This window comes from Leptodactylus fuscus, chromosome 6 (genome assembly GCF_031893055.1).
Source record: "Leptodactylus fuscus isolate aLepFus1 chromosome 6, aLepFus1.hap2, whole genome shotgun sequence".
NCBI classification, from domain to species: domain Eukaryota; kingdom Metazoa; phylum Chordata; class Amphibia; order Anura; family Leptodactylidae; genus Leptodactylus; species Leptodactylus fuscus.
Genome location: NC_134270.1, coordinates 90,702,638 through 90,723,321, shown reverse-complemented (window position 1 = coordinate 90,723,321; position 20,684 = coordinate 90,702,638). Strand labels below are relative to the sequence as shown.

Genomic DNA, 20,684 nt, shown 5'->3' with positions numbered 1-20,684 from the left:
TAAAGTCAGGGCCAGCTCCAGGTTTGTGTGGGCCCTTGGGTGACAGAGCCTCAGTGGGCCCCTTTTTGGAGAAATCCATACGCACCGCAGAAAAAAAAAACAACTGAAATTGGGTGGTTTTTTTGCTGAGGCGGACCTACTGGAGTAGAGTGTAACACAGTCCATTCCATACAAGTAGACATCAGAAAGTAAAGGGAATTTTAGGCGGACATCTACCTCTGACTCTTCCCTATTTTCTGCGCTTGTCTCATGATGGTGGTTATATAGCAAACAGTATGCCCTTGTGGCTTTCCACCACTGATTTTTCCCAAATAATGGGTCTAATCAATGTGGAGTCTCAAGCTGTGGCCTCCAAAACCGCTGCAAAATCCGCGGCAAGATCCAGCAGCACACTTTTTTTTTTTCCAGTGTCCTGCACTAATTGTTTTCAATGGGAGTCAGAATGAGGGAAGAATCAGCTGTTTGAATGAACCGTGGTACCTGTGTAAGTGACCCATTCTCTGTTTATACAGTTTCATTGATCTCATAATCTTGTAATGTAACTACAGCCTTGTCCTATACACGTATATTTGACAAGATTTATGCATTTTGTATATTTGCATACTGAAATGTCTCTTTTCATGTCTGGTTATGACGGCTGTATATTTTTGTGATAAAATTAAAAAAAAGTTTCAAAAAATAAAAAAAAACAAGTGGCAGCATAATGTTAAACTCAGTGTTATTCATCTGTTTTTTTCATAGACATACATTTTACTTTGACATAACATAGCTTTGCTTGTGTTAGATAGCTAGAAACTGGATAGATGGATTTGTAGGGGCCCTGAGAGTGTTCTACACTATGTTTTAAGCCATTTTATGTTGTTGTTCGTACCAAACTTGTTTCACCCAAAACTAATCATTGAGAAGTTCGCCATTCTCTATTTATGAGTAAGGGTAAGTTCACACTTACTATTTTGGTCCGGAACCTGAGGCGGCCTCCACCTCAGGCTCCAGACTTAAATACGGGCAGCCGCTCTGAAAGCCGGTGCACTGCATCGGCATCCAGCCATGCACTCCGTTTCGGATTAGGCCCAATGAATGGGCCTAGTCCGGAGGAGGGTGTGTCTTCAGACTCATTCGTGAAACGAAACGGCCTGAAGAATGAGCATCTCGCTTCTTTTTCCGGGAGCTGGGAACAAACCAACTCTCAGAAGAATGAACTGAGTAGCTCCCATTGATTTCAATGGGAGCCGTCTTTTTGGTCAGGATTTTGAGGCGGATACAGCCTCAAAATCCTGACCAAAATACTCTGTGTAAACTTACGCTAAATCATGCCCTTCATAGTTTGTTAAGTTAGTAGCAGGGGTATTTTTTGTATTTTCTTATCCATTATTTAGCTCCTTCTTCCTAGTCTTGTTGCGACAGACAGGGTCCTTTCAACCCTGGAGGCTATCTTGTATGTGAAGCTGAAATGCTAAAATATCAAATTTAATATCAATTTAATCAGTAATTAGTAGCATTCATTCTCTTCATATAAGTTACAACTCTTAATATACAAAGATCTGTTTGTACTCTTTCCAGACAGTGCATTAGAGGAGAGCCTGCGCTTGACAGCTGCCCCTTTTGTTACACGGGAGATACTAGCTGACTTACCCTTAAAGCTGGCAGATGGCAGAGAATACATCCTCAGAGCAGGAGACAGACTCTGCCTCTTTCCCTATGTCAGTCCACAAATGGACCCGGAGATACATCAGGAGCCACAGGTAATTGTTGGACAAGTTAAGGTACCTTCACATCTGCAGTGTTTCATCCATTTTTCTGGTCTCTTGGAACAAAAGAGCTTATTAAATAATAAAGAGCCATACAACAATGAATCCTGATGGACCCCTTTGACTACAATGGGTCCACCAACTATCCATTGTTTTCTACCTTAGACTACTGGATGAAAAAAATCAGGCTTGTAGGACTGCAATTTCAGATGGATTCAGCCCTGAATGACCCCAATGCAGATGTGAAAGTAGCACTACATGTTACACACAAGTTACGTATTCCCTGATAAGCTCGTGTTCATCTGCTCCCATCACCCACTGCCCCATAAATGCATGGGCAGTCCTTGTAATGGTTCCATAGACATGAATTAAGAAACATGCCTTAGTGTAACTTGTCTCCCTGGACCTACAAATCATTTACTTAACCCCATATTTGCCAGATTATAAATGCTGTGACTCTTAGGATACAAGGAGCAGATAGAACTGTCATCACCTCTGAAATGTATGGTAAGTGGTAAATATACTGATGCTTTCTCTTTACAGATATTCAAGTATGACAGGTTCCTCAATGTGGATGCTACTCAGAAGACAGACTACTACAAAGCTGGTAGGAGAGTGAAACACATCAGCATGCCCTGGGGTGCTGGCAGGAACATTTGTGTTGGCAGGTTCCATGCAAGCAACAGCATTAAGCTGTAAGTGATCATGTGATAATACTATGTGTACCATCATATGACAGAATTCACCTGTATACCCAATACAGTGTTATAGACAGAATTCACCTGTATACCCAATACAGTGTTATAAATATCCTGAGCCATAACTATCACACAATTATATCAAAGCTTTGAATGCAGTGTGTCACAGGTAGGATATCGGTGTTGAGCATCTTCCTACCTCTTCTACCCATTTAATTCTAAAACTAACCAGTTAGTGTGGTTCTCACATACCTGAGTGACATAACGTAACTTTGCAAACACACTAAGAACTTCGTAGCACAGCTTGCAGTGCATAACAGAGGGTGCTTGAACTAAACACATGTTTAAGGAAGGATATACAGACTACACTGAAAATGGGTGTGCAGCTATATTCAAAGCCAGTGCATGTTTCTTTAGTGTGAGGGTCTATCAGAGCCTTTTCTATGAAAGTATTAACTTAGTGCAATGTTACGTGTTATATATTAACAGATCCTTTCCTATATGAAATGTTTGGCATAATGAGCACTACTATGACCGCCCATTCACATCTTAAAGGGGTTGTCCCGTCACAAGAATCCTACATATACTGCTTGTTAATGTGGATGTAAGACTTTTCCTAAATACACTGCTTCAGCAAACCTGCTTTGTTTGTCCACTATCTTACTTTATTCAATTAATTAATTATCTGCTCAAAAGTCAAGTGATGTATCTGCCTGCTCTCAGGGGGGAGGGAGGAGGGGCTAAGTGCACGGGAGCGAGCCTGTGTTTCTAGCTATTCCTTTGTCTACACCAGGTGACCTACCCCCTGCTCTCAGATAGAGGAGAGGAGCTGCTTTCATTTCTGAACTCGTCTTCTGTTCTCCTAGTTATCAGGCTAGCTAATTCAATTGTGTTCATTATGGCAGAGACAGGCAGTCTCTGTATGTAACACAGAATAGAGTTGCTCCTGCCTGTACTTCATAGTCCAATATTGTGTATATAGCGTTATTTGAGGACCTTTGATGACATCACAGGCCCTTCAGCCACCCCATAGGATCATGCTATGTTGTGGGCGGAGCTACATGTTAAATTGGGGGCGGAGCTAAACGGCAGGTTGCATATGAAACCCCGCTCACCAAATGATGCAAGAAACCAGGAAGAAAGAAGATTTTACAGCAGTGAAGACTGGTGAGTATGCGACGTGGGAATACCCCTTTAATACAAAAACCTAAACCTAGAAGAAATGTATAAAGAAGCAGGAAAAAAAAGTCAGTGCCTAGTGTAGTCATGGTATAAGAGATTGGAGCCAGGGGTGTAACGTGAGGCGTATGGGCCAATATGTCTCTTCCCAATATGAGGAGGTCAGAATTATAAATAACTAGAGGGAGGACCCGGCTTCGCACGGGTATATTACATTGTCCAATTTTGCACTAGTGTATTTTGTATGTGGTTTGTGTGTATGTCCATAAGCGTCATGTGATTATGTGTATCTCATTTTAGATATCAGTGAAAAATCTGTGATCAGTTGTTATGGATACCTGGAGTAAAGCTGTATCTAATCCTTCCCCATGTAGTACTGTGTTTAGACACAAGTATGTAATCCTTGTTGGTGTGGTACTGTGTGTAGATGCACATATCTAATCCTCCGGCGTGTGGTACTGTGTGCAGATGCGTGTATCTAATCCTCCCCCGTATGGTATTGTGTGAAGAGGCGCGTATCTAATCCTCTGGTAAGTGAAACTGTGTGCAGACGTGCATATCTAATCTTACGGCATGTGATACTGTGTGCAGACGTGCGTATCTAATACTATGCCGTGTGGTACTGTGTGCAGAGGCATGTATTTAATCCTCCCCCGTGTGGTACTGCATGCTGAGACGCATATCTAATCCTCTGGCGTGTGGTACTGTGTGTAGAGGCATGTATCTAATCCTTCAAAGTGTGGTACTGTGTTCAGACGCACGTATCTAATCCTCCCCTGTGTGGTATTATGTGAAGAGGTGCGTATCTAATCCTACGGCATGTGGTACTGTATGCAGATGCGTGTATCTAATCTTATGGCGTGTACAACTGTGTGAAGATGCGCAAATCTAATCCTCTGGCGTGTCGAACTGTAAGCAGACGCACGTATCTAATCCTACGGCATGTGGCACTTATGTGCAGACGTGCTTATCTAATCCTCTGGTGTGTGGTACTGTGTGCAGATGCACATATCCAATCCTCTGGCATGTGGTATTGTGTGAAGACACGTGTATCTAATCCTATGGCATTTGATACTGCATGCTGACCTGTGAATCTAATCCTCCAGCGTGATACTTTGTGCAAACGCACGTATCTAATCCTGTGGCATGTGGAACTGTGTGTAGATACACCTATCTAATCCTGCGGCGTGTGTAACTGTGTGCATTGTTGTGTGTCCAATCCTCTGGCGTGTAGTATTGTGTGCAGTGTCATGTATCTAATCCTGTGGCATGTGGAACTGTGTGCAGACATGCGTATCTAATCCTCTGGCAAGTGGTATTGTGTTAAGACATGCGTATCTAATCCTCTGGCTTGTACTGTGTGCAGATGTGTGTATATAATCCTCTGGTGTCTGGTACTGGGTGAAGACGCGCGTATCTAATCCTCTGGCGTGTGATATTGTGTTCTGACCTGTGTATCTAATCCTCTGGCGTGTGGTACTTTGTGCAGACATGCGTATCTAATCCTCTGGCATGTGGAACTGTGTGCTTACCTGTGTATCTAATCCTCCAGCGTGTGATACTGTGTGCAATGGTGGTTATCTAATCCTCTGGCATGTGGAACTGTGTGCAGATGCACGTATCTAATCTTTTGGCATGTACTTTGTGCAGACGCGCATATCTAATCCTCTGGCATGTGATACTGTGTGCTGACCTGTGTATCTAATCCTTCGGCGTGTGGTTCTGTGTGCAGATGTGCACATCTAATCCTTTGAGTTGTGTAACCGTGTATAGACGTGCATATCTAATCCTCTGGCATGTGATATAGTGTGCTGACCTGTGTATCTAATCCTTCAGCATGTGGTACTATGAGCAGACGCATGTATCTAATCCTCTGTTGTGTGGAACTGTGTGCAGACGTGTGTATCTAATCCTTTGGCGTGTGGAAATTTGTGCAGATCTGCGTATCTAATCCTTCGGCTTGTGGAACTGTGTGCAGACACCCATATGTAATCCGTTGGCGTGTGGAACTGTGTGCAGACGCGCGTATCTAATCCTCTGGAATGTGATACTGGGTGCTTACCTGTGTATCTAATCCTCTGATGTGTGTATCTCAGCTTGGATATCAGTGTTGGATCATACATGTGGAGTGAACGTGTGTATTGCAGTTGGAATATGAGTGAAAGACTTGCAGGTTTGTATTGGCCCTGTATTATCAGGGTTTTGGAAAAGCTGTATCTCCAGAACGGTACGTCAGAGTGAGTTGGGGCCTCATCTTAAACCTTCCCGGACACCTCAAGTATCTGTGTGCCAAATTTGGTGAAGATCGGTCCAGTCCTTTAGTCGCGCATAGAGAACAGACAGACAGACAAGAATTCATTTTTATAATATAGAACGATATATGATAAGATAAAATAAGATAATCCTTTAATAGTCCCACAGTGGGGAAATTTCAGTATGTTACAGCAGCATAGTAATACAGATACAGGATAATACATAGTGATATATTACGGAAGTAGATACACATAAGCTGAGAAGAGAATATATACTAGGAGTCCAGGAGTCCATAGCAGCTAAGGAACAGCAGAAGAAAGAAGGAAGACTTCATAATCATAATCATTCGTTTTCTGCGCGGAGTGATCTTCGCTTGGTCTGATGTAGATTATGTAGCCTGATTGCAGTTGGAAGGAAGGACTTGCGATAGCGGTCCTTCTCACGCTTGGGGTGAAGCAGATGGTCACTTACAGTGCTGCCAAGTGCCATAAAGGTCTAATACATGGGGTGGGATTTATTCTCCCACATGGAGCTCACCACAGACAGTATCCTTCTGTCACCCACCACCTGTACTGGGTCCAGGGGGCTCCCCAGGACAGAGATGGCCCTTCTGATCAGCCTGTCAAGTCTATTTCTGTCCCTTGTTTATATACTGCTCCCTCAGCATGCCACACCGAAAAAGATGGCTGAAGCAACCACAGAGTTGAAAAAGGCCCTAGGAAGTGGCCCCTGGACTCCGAAGGCCCTCAGCCTCCTGAGCAGGTAGAGTCTGCTGTGGCCCTTTCTGTGCAGCGCCTCCAGGTGATCAGCCCAGTCTAATTTATTATTGAGGAGCACACCCAGCTACTTCTAGAGCAGACCTGGGCAATGTCCGGCCCACGGGCCACATCCGACCCTCTGACTGCTTCTATGCGGCACGCATAGCTAGTGGAAGTTTTTTCAAGGACCTGTGATGATGTCATCACAGCCTATCACCAGGATAGGCTATGACTCGTTAGTGGGCGGAGTCACATGGGACTGTGTGCTTGCTGCAAGCTGCCGGCAATGGAGGCTGCTGGATGATAAAGAGAGAGGGGGGGACTAGAGGTCGATGTAGGGGGGCAGTTAAACTGAATGCACATGGAGGCTGGACATTAAACTAGTGGGCAGATGGAGGGTGACATTAAACTGGGGCAGCTGGAGGAGGAAATTAAACCGTGGAGATAGCTGGAGTGGGACATGTCTGCCTCTAGTTGCCAACAGTTTAATGTCCCCCTCCAGCTGCCCCAGTTTAATGTCCCCTCTAGTTTCTGCTAGTTTATACTGGTGCTGTAACATCTCTGCCTGTTCGGGTCTCTGCACCACCCTCTGCTCGCGTGCTGCAGCGCAGGAGACGTGTGCAGTTTGGTTCATGGCTTAAAGTTTTTGGTCGCACTGTGTGAACACTGCTCTACTGCTGTGATTGTATTTGCACCACACCCGTCTTCTGCCCTTGTTTGTCTCTGCTCCTCTAATGGTTAATCTGGCCTTGCCCTGTGATTGACAACTGCCTTCCTGTCAACTCCATGGGTGGGTTCTTCCTTCCTATTTAACCTTGGCTCTCATTCACACCTATGCTTGCTATTGCCTTGTGCATACTCGCTCCGTACTGTCATTATTTTGCTTGCTTTCTTATCCTTGACCTTTGGCTTCCCTCACTGACTATTCTCTGGACTCCGATTTGGCACTGCTCGACTGTTACTGACCCTTGGCTAGCTGACCTCTCTTTTGTGTTGTCCGTTTTGTCTGCGTTTTGTGTCTCGCCTATACAGAAAGGGACTGTCTTCGTGGTTGCCGCCTATTACGTAGGATAGGGCCTGGCAATAGGAAGGGAAAGTTGGGGGCTTCAGCTTAGGGCTCACTGTCTGTTGTGTCCCGTCCCAGGGTTCAAACAGTTACTGGGGAATTGCGGTCCTAGCAATTCCCTTACAGGTGCACCAGGAAGAGGGGCTTAATACTGTGGGACATTTGGAGGGAAACATTATAATGTGGGGGTGTATAATGTTAGGGTGACTGTAGGAGGATTTTACTTTGTGGGGCACATGGAAAAATGATTGAGAATGGGTGGAGTCAGCGGAGAAGTGGGTAGAACCATTACAATTTCTCATTTGGCCCCATGGGAAAATTAATTGCCCACCCCTGTTCTAGAGGATAAAACTTTTGAAAAAAAAATTGAAAAAAATCTGAAACTTTAGAAAGATCAGGAGTAGCCCATAGGCCTGGCATCTAATGAAAAGGGGGCGATTACTATCTCAGACAACTATTGCTCCATATTTCTGTTCTTCCATGCTATCACAGTTGTATTTTGCTGCTTATGATCGATGCCTCATTATGACCACTAGTCCATTTTTGTACATATGAATTTATATAGTCCTCTTTCTATCTGTCCAGTGATTTTATTTTATTTTATAGTTGTATGTTCTACCTTTGATTTTAATCTATTACTTTGCCCAAATTTTATGTATGTACCCAAGTCTCTGTATTTATGCATTTTATGCTCTATCCGTGAACATAGTCTTTATATATATTTGGGTCTTTTTTTTAGTCTTTTAACTATAATGTTTGTGTTATGATCTTACATATTTACATGTGATGGCCTAAATGAAGACGCTGGCTCGGTGAAGAAAACGCATTGTCTTTTTGCCTTTATGTCCTACTGGAACCAATACAGTGTTTTCACTTTAATCCAAGTCCTTCATTTATTGATCAGCAGCGCTCTAAAATTTTCCCAGTTTTTTTCCCCCCTTTTTCATTTCTCTACACAGTATTACCACCTGCATTATAGGCTGGTCTCTGGGTAAGAGCTGCAGCTGATTTACAAGGCTTCCTACCTTGAGCCAAATACTCAGTCTACGGGAGCCAGGTTACATTTTTTTTTCTTTTGCTTTACATACTATAATTCATTTATTAGCAATTCTGATTGGATAACGCATAGTTAATGACATATTTCTTAGCCAATAACAGTATGAGACTTGATGCTCTAGATCAGGGGTCCTCAAACTTTTCAAACACGGGGCCAGTTCACTGTCCCTCAAAACACTGGAGGGCCGAAATATTTCGCTTCAGGCGGCAAAAAGGCTAGGTTCACCCCTGCTCCTCAGTATGCCCCCACCCCACAGTATTATATGCTCCTCATTACCCCCCACTGTATTATATGCTCATCACTACCCTCCCCCCACTGTATTATATGCTCATCAGTACCCCCCCCACTGTATTATATGCTCCTCAGTACCCCCCCTGTATTATATGCTCATCACTACCCCCTCCCCCTGTATTATATGCTCATCACTACCCCCCCCTGTATTATATGCTCATCAGTACCCCCCACTGTATTATATGCTCATCACTACCCCCTCCCCCTGTATTATATGCTCATCACTACCCCCCCCTGTATTATATGCTCATCAGTACCCCCCACTGTATTATATGCTCATCAGTACCCTCCCCCGTATTATATGCTCCTCAGTACCCCCCCCACTGTATTATATGCTCATCAGTACCCCCCCCACACTGTATTATATGCTCATTAGTACCCTCCCCCCACTATATTATATGCTCATCACTACCCCCCCTGTATTATATGCTCATCAGTACCCCCCCACTGTATTATATGCTCATTAGTACCCTCCCCCCACTATATTATATGCTCATCACTACCCCCCCTGTATTATATGCTCATCAGTACCCCCCCACTGTATTATATGCTCATTAGTACCCTCCCCCCACTATATTATATGCTCATAACTACCCCCCCTGTATTATATGCTCATCACTACACCCCCCCCCCTGTATTATATGCTCATCAGTACCCCCCCACACACACACTCACACTGTATTATATGCTCATTAGTACCCTCCCCCCACTATATTATATGCTGATGAACATATAATACAGTGGGGGGGGTACTGATGAGCATATAATACAGGGGGGAGGGTACTGATGAGCATATAATACAGTGGGGGGAGGGTACTGATGAGCATATAATACAGGGGGAGAGGGTACTGATGAGCATATAATACAGTGGGGGGAGTACCCTCCCCCCCGTATTATATGGTCATCAGTACAATCACACCCACACTGTCCTACTTACCCATGAAGAGCCGCCGCGGTGCGTCCTCCTCCTTCCAGACTGCAGGAGCGATGACGTCATCGCGCCTGCGTCGGGGGCAGAGGTCACTCTCTGCCATCAGCCATCAGTGTAGGCCGCGGTCGGGCGGCCCCTGACAGCTTTCAGTTGTATGTGCAAATGCACATACAACTGAAAGCGGCGATCCGCTCACTAACGGGGAATTGGATTCCCCGTTAGTGAGCGATCCAGACGACAGTGCGGGCCACATGCGGCGGGCCGGAAAAATGTCCTCGGCGGGCCGCATGTGGCCCGCGGGCCATAGTTTGAGGACTGCTGCTCTAGATAACTAAACCAAAATAATCAATTTGAGCATGTTTACATTGATTATTTGTGCTGATTTTCAGTTTCAATTATTTTGTGATTAGCGTAATTGCCCAGCCTTAATAATAATATTGCAATGGCCTTTAGAAGGCTACCATCTGCCATAGTAACTGAATGTCTTCTTCAATCTTGTGTATGGGAACTGTTAGCACTGTGTTCACTTTGAAAGCGATACCCGTCAAATTGAAACAAAGAATCTAAGAGGTGATCATGAATGCCTTTGGACATGAATTCCTTTGATGACGGGTATTGCTTCCTGGTCTCTGCTGGGTAAAACATCTGAGACACAGCAGTTATACTGAGCTGGTGCCATATTTAATAAGCCAACTTCAGATATATATTCTGTACACAGGAATGTGGAACAGGATTTTAATGATAACTGACCTCACAGATACACCGATACCTGAGCTATGGTCACACTTCACAGACTGACTGAACTCCTGAATTATGAACAAAACATTATTGGTACCCTAAAATCATGTCATCTAAAAATACAACTGAGCATACAAAAATAAACCCTTATATGCCTATTCTGACATTCAAAGTTATGGTTTCATGTGAAGATAGAAAAATAATTTTTAAAAATTTCAGCTTCCTAAAATTCAAACTAAGTTGCGACTTTAACTTCAGGACCACCCACTGTATATAAACGTCGCTTGCTGGGCTTTGTGCAGCGCCGTTCTACTGACCCTACTAAATTGGAGTTTGGATCTCTCCAAGGGTCAGGAACTCCGTGAACACAGTTCTAATAGCTACAGGTGTCCACAGAGACAGGATTAGGACCTGATAGGCTCAGGTCTCGATCATTTAGCCACCATATCAGGGAAAGTTTGTTGCAGTAACAAACTTTCCCTAATACTAGCTGCCATTGGCCTGCGGGCACTATCAGGTGCAGGTGTTAACTGTATCTGAATGCTAGCAACCTGCTCCATAACCCCTGGTTGGAGCTGGGCTTTGATTGGAGGTTTTAACACCTTACATACCACGGTCAAACATGGCTGCAGCATCCAAGGGGTTCTGTGATGCCAAATTTCTCCCTTCCCCCATAGCACCCCCAAAGATGGGGGGCATATGTATCTTCTGCAGCCTGGGATCTGGTCAGTGACCCCAGGCTGCTAGGTGACCCCAGTACATAGTTGATCCTGCCGAGATGCAGAAAGTCAGCCTATGGGTCTGCATAGGCTGACTTCCTCTATAGACTACAATACACTTGTATTACAGTCTACAGTCATGGCCAAAAGTTTTGAGAATGACACAAATATTATATTTTCACATGATCTGCTGCCCTCTGGTTTTTATGTGTGTTTGTCAGATGTTTTTATCACATACAGAAATATAATTGCAATCATATTCTGAGTAACAAAAGCTTATATTGACAGTTAGAATGAGTTAATGCAGCAAGTCAATATTTGCAGTGTTGACTCTTCTTCTTCAGGACCTCTGCAATTCTCCCTGGCATGCTCTGTCAGCTTCTGGACCAAATCCTGACTGATAGCAGTCCATTCTTGCACAATCAATGCTTGCATTTTGTCAGAATTTGTAGGTTTTTGTTTGGAAACCCGTCTCTTGATGATTGACCACAAGTTCTCAATGGGATTTAGATCTGGGGAGTTTCCAGGCCATGGACCCAAAATCTCTATGTTTCGTTCCCTGAGCCATTTAGTTATCACCTTAGCTTTATGGCAAGGTGCTTCATCATGCTGGAAAAGGCATTGTTGATCGCCAAACTGCTCTTGGATGGTTGGGAGTAGTTGATCTTGGAGGACATTCTGGTACCATTCTTTATTCGTGGCTGTGTTTTTAGGCAAGACTGTGAGAGAGCCGATTCCCTTGGCTGAGAAGCAACCCCACACATGAATGGTTTCAGGATGCTTTACAGTTGGCATGAGACAAGACTGGTGGTAGTGCTCACCTCGTCTTCTCCAAATAAGCTGTTTTCCAGATGTCCCAAACAATCGAAAAGGGGATTCATCAGAGAAAATGACTTTACCCCAGTCCTCAGCAGTCCACTCCTTGTACCATTTGCAAAATATCAGTCTGTCCCTGATGTTTTTTCTGGAGAGAAGTGGCTTCTTTGCTGCCCTCCTTGAGACCAGGGTTTGCTCCAAGAGTCTCCGCCTCACAGTACGTGCAGGTGCACTCACACCTGCTTGCTGCCATTCCTGAGCAAGCTCTGCACTGCTGATAGCCCGATCCCGCAGCTGAAACACTTTTAAGAGACGGTCCTGGCGCTTGCTGGTCTTTCTTGGGCGCCCTGGAGCCTTTTTGCCAACAATGGAACCTCTCTTCTTGAAGTTCTTGATGATGTGATAGATTGTTGACTGAGGTGCAATCTTTCTAGCTGCGATACTCTTCCCTGTTAGGCCATTTTTGTGCAGTGCAATGATGACTGCACGTGTTTCTTTAGAGATAACCATGGTTAACAGAAGAGAAACAATGATGCCAAGCACCAGCCTCCTTTTAAAGTGTCCAGTGGTGTCATTCTTACTTAATCATGACAGATTGATCTCCAGCCCTGTCCTCATCAACACCCACACCTGTGTTAATGTGTTCAACAATGATGTTGAAATGTGTTTTAGGGGATAAAGTTCATTTTCTAGGCAAATATTGACTTTGCAAGTAATTGCTGTTAAGCTGATCACTCTTTATAACATTCTGGAGTATATGCAAATTGCCATTAGAAAAACTGGAGCAGTAGACTTTGTAAAAATTAATATTTGTATAATTCTCAAAACTTTTGGCCATGACTGTATAATACTGAACCAGCGATCAGGGCATCACTGGTTCAGGTGTGCTTACAAGCCTCTTAAGACAATCTAGTGCAATCTAGTAAGCTAAGCCAGGGTAATGGATATAAAACACCCAAGGTTTCAAAACTTGGTATATTCTAAGTGTATATACTCGAGTATAAGCCGAATTTTTCAGCCCAGTTTTTGTGCTGAAAAAGACTCCCTCGGCTTATACTCGAGTCAGCAAAAAAAAAAAATATATTATATATATATATATATATATATATATATACAGTCCTATGAAAAAGTTTGGGCACCCCTATTAATCTTAATCTTTTTTAGTTCTAAATATTTTGGTGTTTGCAACAGCCATTTTAGTTTGATATATCTAATAACTGATGGACACAGTAATATTTCAGGATTGAAATGAGGTTTATTGTACTAACAGAAAATATGCAATATGCATTAAACCAAAATTTGACTGGTGCAAAAGTATGGGCACCTCAACAGAAAAGTGACATTAATATTTAGTAGATCCTCCTTTTGCAAAGGTAACAGCCTCTAGTCACTTCCTGTAGCTTTTAATCAGTTCCTGGATCCCGGATGAAGGTATTTTGGACCATTCCTCTTTACAAAACAATTCAAGTTCAGTTAAGTTTGATTTTCTGTTAGTACAATAAACCTCATTTCAGTCCTGAAATATTACTGTGTCCATCAGTTATTAGATATATCAAACTGAAATGGCTGCTGCAAACACCAAAATATTTAGAACTAAAAATGATTAAGATTAATAGGGGTGCCCAAACTTTTTCATAGGACTGTATATATATATATATATATATATATATATATATATATATATTTTTTTTTTTGGAGGGTGGCTAGCCACAATATCAATGTATAGAATCTACCATAAAATAGTGCGAAAAAAATAAATAAATAAAAAATAAATAAATAAAAGTTCTTAATCCCTCCTTTCCCTAGAATACATGCAAAAGTAGAAAATGACTGTGAAACACATACACATTAGGTATCCCTGTGTCTGAAAGTGCCCAGTCTACTGAATATAGGGTTTCTGCAGTGCATATACGTGTATATACGGTAATTAGAATTCTAGATAAACATTATTGAGAGGGACATAATAATAGGTTCACATGTCAAAAAATATCAGTAAAGTAATAATCATATTAGTCTTTACTAATAAACAATTGTTAGTAAAGATTATAATGATTATTTCTCTTTGATAACAGACTAAAGGAACAATATGGAAAATGAGGGTAAAAGGAATAATGGTGGATAATAATAAATTGTCTCTCATTTGATTTGTTGCATGAAGTTGAATTTTTATCTATTATTGTATTAAAAAAAATAAATGAATAACCTAAATGCATCACCACCAGGGACGCTGGTAGCTCTAGTAGTTGTTTTGTTACATTTTTCAGTGGAAGTTAAGTCTGTGATAATTATATGAAGGACTTTGATTGTTCTACAGGGCAGATTTTTTTTTATGCTTCTTTCTGGCATAAAAAGCCCCACGTTGCAGAAACAAATATTTATTTGTTGCAGATTTGTTTTGTTGCAGATTTTGTTTGCGTTTTTTGAACCAAAGCCAAGAGTGGATTGAGCAAAATTAGAGGTATAAGTACTTTCTATATATTTCCCTTTCCTATGGTAGCCATTCTTGGATTTGGTTTAACCCTTTTCTTGCCAAGGACGTAGCTCTACGTCCTCCCAGGGTGTCACTTGTCTAGCCGAGGACGTAGCTGCTACATCCTTACTTCTAATGCCCATATCTCTGGACTCGTTTGGACTATAAAGATAATTTTAGATTCATTTTAAAGATGCAAGTCTAATCTATAAATTGATACCAGTTTCTTCATGTTAACCCTTACTGTACCAAAGCGATTCACTGTTGAAAACTCTGTTGGGATTGAGATATCATTGAAGATCTCAATTCCCAACAGCAATTCACTAAAAATCTGTAAGGGCTATTTTGAAGATCTTGATATTGTTTTAAAGATTAGATTCTCATCTTTAAAATGAATCTAAAACTATCTTCATATCCCAAATGAGTCCTGAGATACAGGACTTTAAACTGTTCCCTCCAACGTTGCATGAAGGTGGTTGTATATATGAAACATTAAGTTGTGTTTTTCTATACGGTATGCTGTGCAATCTCAAAAAAGTTAGATTTTGGTATCACCGTCACAGTTTGGTAGGTGCAGTATAGCTTTTTAACATATTAGTGAATAACAGCAAAATCCTGCTTGTCTTCTGTATTCATGTTTTTGGGAGTCCGAGCTCTTGTTGGAGTTGATGTTTGCAGTACATATAATATATATATATATATATATATATATATATATATATATATACATATACACACTGTATACCCCATAACTATTATTTTAAATGTATTTTGTATATGAATGTGAGATTGAACATGAGTTTTAGGTGCAAATGTGTTTTAGTGCATTTTTTCAAAAAATGTTTTGTGTTTTTCACAAAGTTGCATAAAGGTGGATGTGGCTTTTGATAACCCATTGAGATATATGTAATCTTCAGGTTTGTCTACTTTAAAAAAATATATAGGGTTTAGGAGTTCACGGTGTGTAATCCCTACATTTTATAGGATGATACTTTTTTAACATTTCTAGCTTCAAAGCAGATTTTTGTTCCTTCCAGTTCTAACGATTTTCTGAAGACACGTGCATGCGGGTGTAGGCCATAGTGATATGAATTAACTCTGCACATGTTGAACTCTTATTTTTAGGAGGTTTGGTGCATATAATTTATTGTTTGGTTCCACTTTTAACAACGAATATACATTTATTTGCATTTTTTCATAAACCATTTACTTTAAATCAAAATTGCATGAAGGTGCCTGTTCGTATTACAGTACCAAGTGGCATTGAGACAATGCTGCAGGTGTCCACTTTAAGAAAATATATAGGTATGGGGCGGTTGGATACTTTTTTAATGTTGCAATTTAGCTTTGATTTATCCATATCAAAACTGTGAAAATTGCTCTGGCTACTGGAGGTGCAAAATTTCCAGAGACCCTTGGCAGTGAAAGGGTTAAAAAATGCAACAAAAAAGCTGCGTTTCCGCAATGTGGGGCCTTAGCTTAAAGGTGCACCCTCTGCCAGTGCAATGGATATGAAGATCAATATTGAATATGCCAGTCTTCATAAGTTTCCCCCTACAAGTTTTATGCAGTTTTTACATTAACCTGTCCCATTCCATACATGTAACGAGTGGCTGTAAGAATCAACATTAACACCATTTCTCTTCTTCATCAGGTTTGTTTGGCTTATGCTTCTCAATTTTGAATTTGAACTGAAAAATCCACAAGACATGTTGCCTGAGTTTGACAGCAGCCGATATGGATTTGGGGTCATCCAACCAGAAGTTGACGTGGTCTTTCGATACAGGAGGCATCTTCAGCAGATATTTAAATAACAAGAGCATGAAATGTTCCTGATCAGTATAGCTGTCATTGAGCCAACACCAACCCACAATCCATCAGAATTTAGTAACACTAAGTCTGGACAGCTGGAGCCCATCTTCTGCTGGGTTACAGGAAGGATGTCACCAAAGAATTAAGAAACATTTCACACACAAAATAATTAGAATTAACAATACTACTTTAAGCTAGGGCCACACACCGACAACACACTGCAGGCTTTTCTTTAGGACTGTTTAGCAGTATGTTCCTTTTCAAGCTGCAGAGACAAAAATCACAAGAAATCGCCAGTAGATTTATATGTAGGCCTATGCTGCTACTGTCCATTAAAGTGGTTTAGCTAATAGTGAGTAAAGTTTCTTCACATGGCTATTTGACAGTACAGTACATGACAGTATTTGACATGACAGTACATGAACCTGCTCATTTTTGGGTCAAGTGCCTGTGGTTGGTCTATTTTTCAGTGCCTCTGGTTCTATGAAAAATGGATAGTACACAGATGGCATTGGTGTGTTGTTCATGATTTTCATGGACCAATTAACTTTAATTTAAAACCAAAAGAAAGTTGTCTATGTTTATTTTTCCTTTCACTGTTGTTCTATGCAAAGAAAACAGACATCTGCATGCACTTATTTAAAATCAATGAGTTTATTTGCAGCCTGCAATCTCACACATGCATATAAAACAGATGGGAGAATAAATCCTTACTGTCTGGGTGGCCTGTCCTTATGATGCAATCACACAAAGGAGAAGATTGATAAAGTTGTATTTAAGAAAAACTGCAGATTAGGACCCCAGTCCAAGCCTGCTCATGGAAATATATCCTTTAAAGAGGCCTTTTCAGGTCATCGGGCACATGCAGTTTTATATACTGCTAGAAAGCCGACAGTGTATTATAGCTTGTATAATACAATGACAAAAATCCCTCATCTCCAAATCATTAGGACAAAACTTGCTGTGTGAGTATAACTCATGGTACACCCCAGATCTAGATCTTATTGCCACCTCAGGGGCTCTGCAAGTGGAACATGGTGTCAAAAAACCATATAATGTCATATGTTGGTATAAACAGTTTTTTGGGTACATATCTGGGAACAGAAGGAAGGGCGCACCATTTTTATTTTTTGGAGTACAGATTTAGGGGGTTTGTTTTGTGGATGTCAAACCACTTTTGAAGAGCCCTGGAAATGCTGCTAAAGTTGGAATCCCCTGACACATGACCCCATTTTGAAAACTACACCTCAAAATAATTTATCTACACTCACCGGCCACTTTATTAGGTACACCTGTCCAACTGCTCGTTAACACTTAATTTCTAATCAGCCAATCACATGGCGGCAACTCAGTGCATTTAGGCATGTAGACATGGTCAAGACAATCTCCTGCAGTTCAAACCGAGCATCAGTATGGGGAAGAAAGGTGATTTGAGTGCCTTTGAACGTGGCATGGTTGATGGTGCCAGAAGGGCTGGTCTGAGTATTTAAGAAACTGCTGATCTACTGGGATTTTCACGCACAACCATCTCTAGGGTTTACAGAGAATGGTCCGAAAAAGAAAAAACATCCAGTGAGCGGCAGTTCTGTGGGCGGAAATGCGTTGTTGATGCCAGAGGTCAGAGGAGAATGGCCAGACTGGTTCGAGCTGATAGAAAGGCAACAGTGACTCAAATAGCCACCCGTTACAACCAAGGTAGCCAGAAGAGCATCTCTGAACGCACAGTACGTCGAACTTTGAGGCAGATGGGCTACAGCAGCAGAAGACCACACCGGGTGCCACTCCTTTCAGCTAAGAACAGGAAACTGAGGCTACAATTTGTACAAGCTCATCGAAATTGGACAATTGAAGATTGGAAAAACGTTGCCTGGTCTGATGAGTCTCGATTTCTGCTGCGACATTCGGATGGTAGGGTCAGAATTTGGCGTCAACAACATGAAAGATATGGATCCATCCTGCCTTGTATCAACGGTTCAGGCTGGTGGTGGTGGTGTCATGGTGTGGGGAATATTTTCTTGGCACTCTTTGGGCCCCTTGGTACCAATTGAGCATCGTTGCAATGCCAAAGCCTACCTGAGTATTGTTGCTGACCATGTCCATCCCTTTATGACCACAATGTACCCAACATCTGATGGCTACTTTCAGCAGGATAATGCGCCATGTCATAAAGCTGGAATCATCTCAGACTGGTTTCTTGAACATGACAATGAGTTCGCTGTACTCCAATGGCCTCCACAGTCACCAGATCTCAATCCAATAGAGCATCTTTGGGATGTGGTGGAACGGGAGATTCGCATCATGGATGTGCAGCCGACAAATCTGCGGCAACTGTGTGATGCCATCATGTCAATATGGACCAAAATCTCTGAGGAATGCTTCCAGCACCTTGTTGAATCTATGCCACGAAGAATTGAGGCAGTTCTGAAGGCAAAAGGGGGTCCAACCCGTTACTAGCATGGTGTACCTAATAAAGTGGCCGGTGAGTGTACATTGAACGCTAGTGAGAACGCCCCTTATTATAAAGGACATTAACTGACACTACCTGATGTTACTCCAAGTTCACAATAGTGTTCGGCTCTCCAAATGTTCAGATACACCAACTACATCTCCCAGTATACATATTCCTATTTTTACTGTTATTTCCACACCTACAATGCTAGATATGGATTTTATTACTTCTTCACACTATTTAAATAACTTAGGATAGCACCAGAATATATGAATCCAGTATGCTCCTTCACCTATTCATCCATATTCTGCCTTTTTATAGAAAGCAAAAATTTAGGAGAAATGTATTCTGTATAGTATTTTATGTTACACGAATCTGTTTGGTTCATTTGTTAAATAAAGGGATACATTCTTAAATTTCAGAGTCCAGATGGATTGGTTCATTTGTCAAATAAAAAGATACATTCTTAAATATCATACTCCAGGTTGGATTAACCCAACACCCTGTAACCAAAGATCACAAAACTTGTATTTAATCTTTTCTGAAACTAATCTTTTTAAGGTATCATAGAATCTCAAAATAAAACCCTTTGGTGTCCCACCAAACAACATATTCTCATATAGTCCTATGAAAAAGTTTGGGCACCCCTATTAATCTTAATCATTTTTAGTTCTAAATATTTTGGTATTTGCAACAGCCATTTCAGTTTGATATATCTAATAACTGATGGACACAGTAATATTTCAGGATTGAAATGAGGTTTATTGTACTAACAGAAAATGTGCAATATGCATTAAACCAAAATTTGACCGGTGCAAAAGTATGGGCACCTCAACAGAAAAGTGACATTAATATTTAGTAGATCCTCCTTTTGCAAAGATAACAGCCTCTAGTCGCTTCCTGTAGCTTTTAATCAGTTCCTGGATAAAGGTATTTTGGACAAACAATTCAAGTTCAGTTAAGTTAGATGGTCGCCGAGCATGGACAGCCCGCTTCAAATCATCCCACAGATGTTCAATGATATTCAGGTCTGGGGACTGGGATGGCCATTCCAGAACATTGTAATTGTTCCTCTGCATGAATGCCTGAGTTGATTTGGAGCAGTGTTTTGGATCATTGTCTTGCTGAAATATCCATCCCCAGCGTAACTTCAACTTCGTCACTGATTCTTGAACATTATTCTCAAGAATCTGCTGATACTGAGTGGAATCCATGCGACCCTCAACTTTAACAAGATTCCCGGTGCCGGCATTGGCCACACAGCCCCAAAGCATGATGAAACCTCCACCAAATTTTACAGTGGGTAGCAAGTGTTTTTCTTGGAATGCTGTTTCTTTTTGGACGCCATGCATAATGCCTTTTTTTTATAACCAAACAACTCAATCTTTGTTTCCAAAATGAAGTTGGCTTCTCCAAATGTGCTTTTGCATACCTCAGGCAACTCTATTTGTGGAGTACGTGCAGAAACGGCTTCTTTCTCATCACTCTCCCATACAGCTTCTCCTTGTGCAAAGTGCGCTGTATTGCTGACTGATGCACAGTGACACCATCTGCAGCAAGATGATGCTGCAGCTCTTTGGAGGTAGTCTGTGGATTGTCCTTGACTGTTCTCACCATTCTTCTTCTCTGCCTTTCTGATATTTTTCTTGGCCTGCCACTTCTGGGCTTAACAAGAACTGTCCCTGTGGTCTTCCATGTC

General features: G+C 41.7%; 1 protein-coding gene across 1 annotated transcript in view; it reads left to right on the top strand.

Annotated features, from left to right (window-relative positions):
* PTGIS (prostaglandin I2 synthase) overlaps positions 1–16,538 on the top strand; it is a 133,759-nt gene extending 117,221 nt beyond the window's left edge. Inside the window, exons 8-10 of the mRNA XM_075278065.1 lie at positions 1,561–1,742; positions 2,292–2,443; positions 16,379–16,538. Coding sequence (XP_075134166.1) covers positions 1,561–1,742; positions 2,292–2,443; positions 16,379–16,538 — 494 coding nt within the window. The remainder of the gene's footprint in view (positions 1–1,560; positions 1,743–2,291; positions 2,444–16,378) is intronic.
* The last annotated feature ends 4,146 nt before the right edge of the window (positions 16,539–20,684 follow it).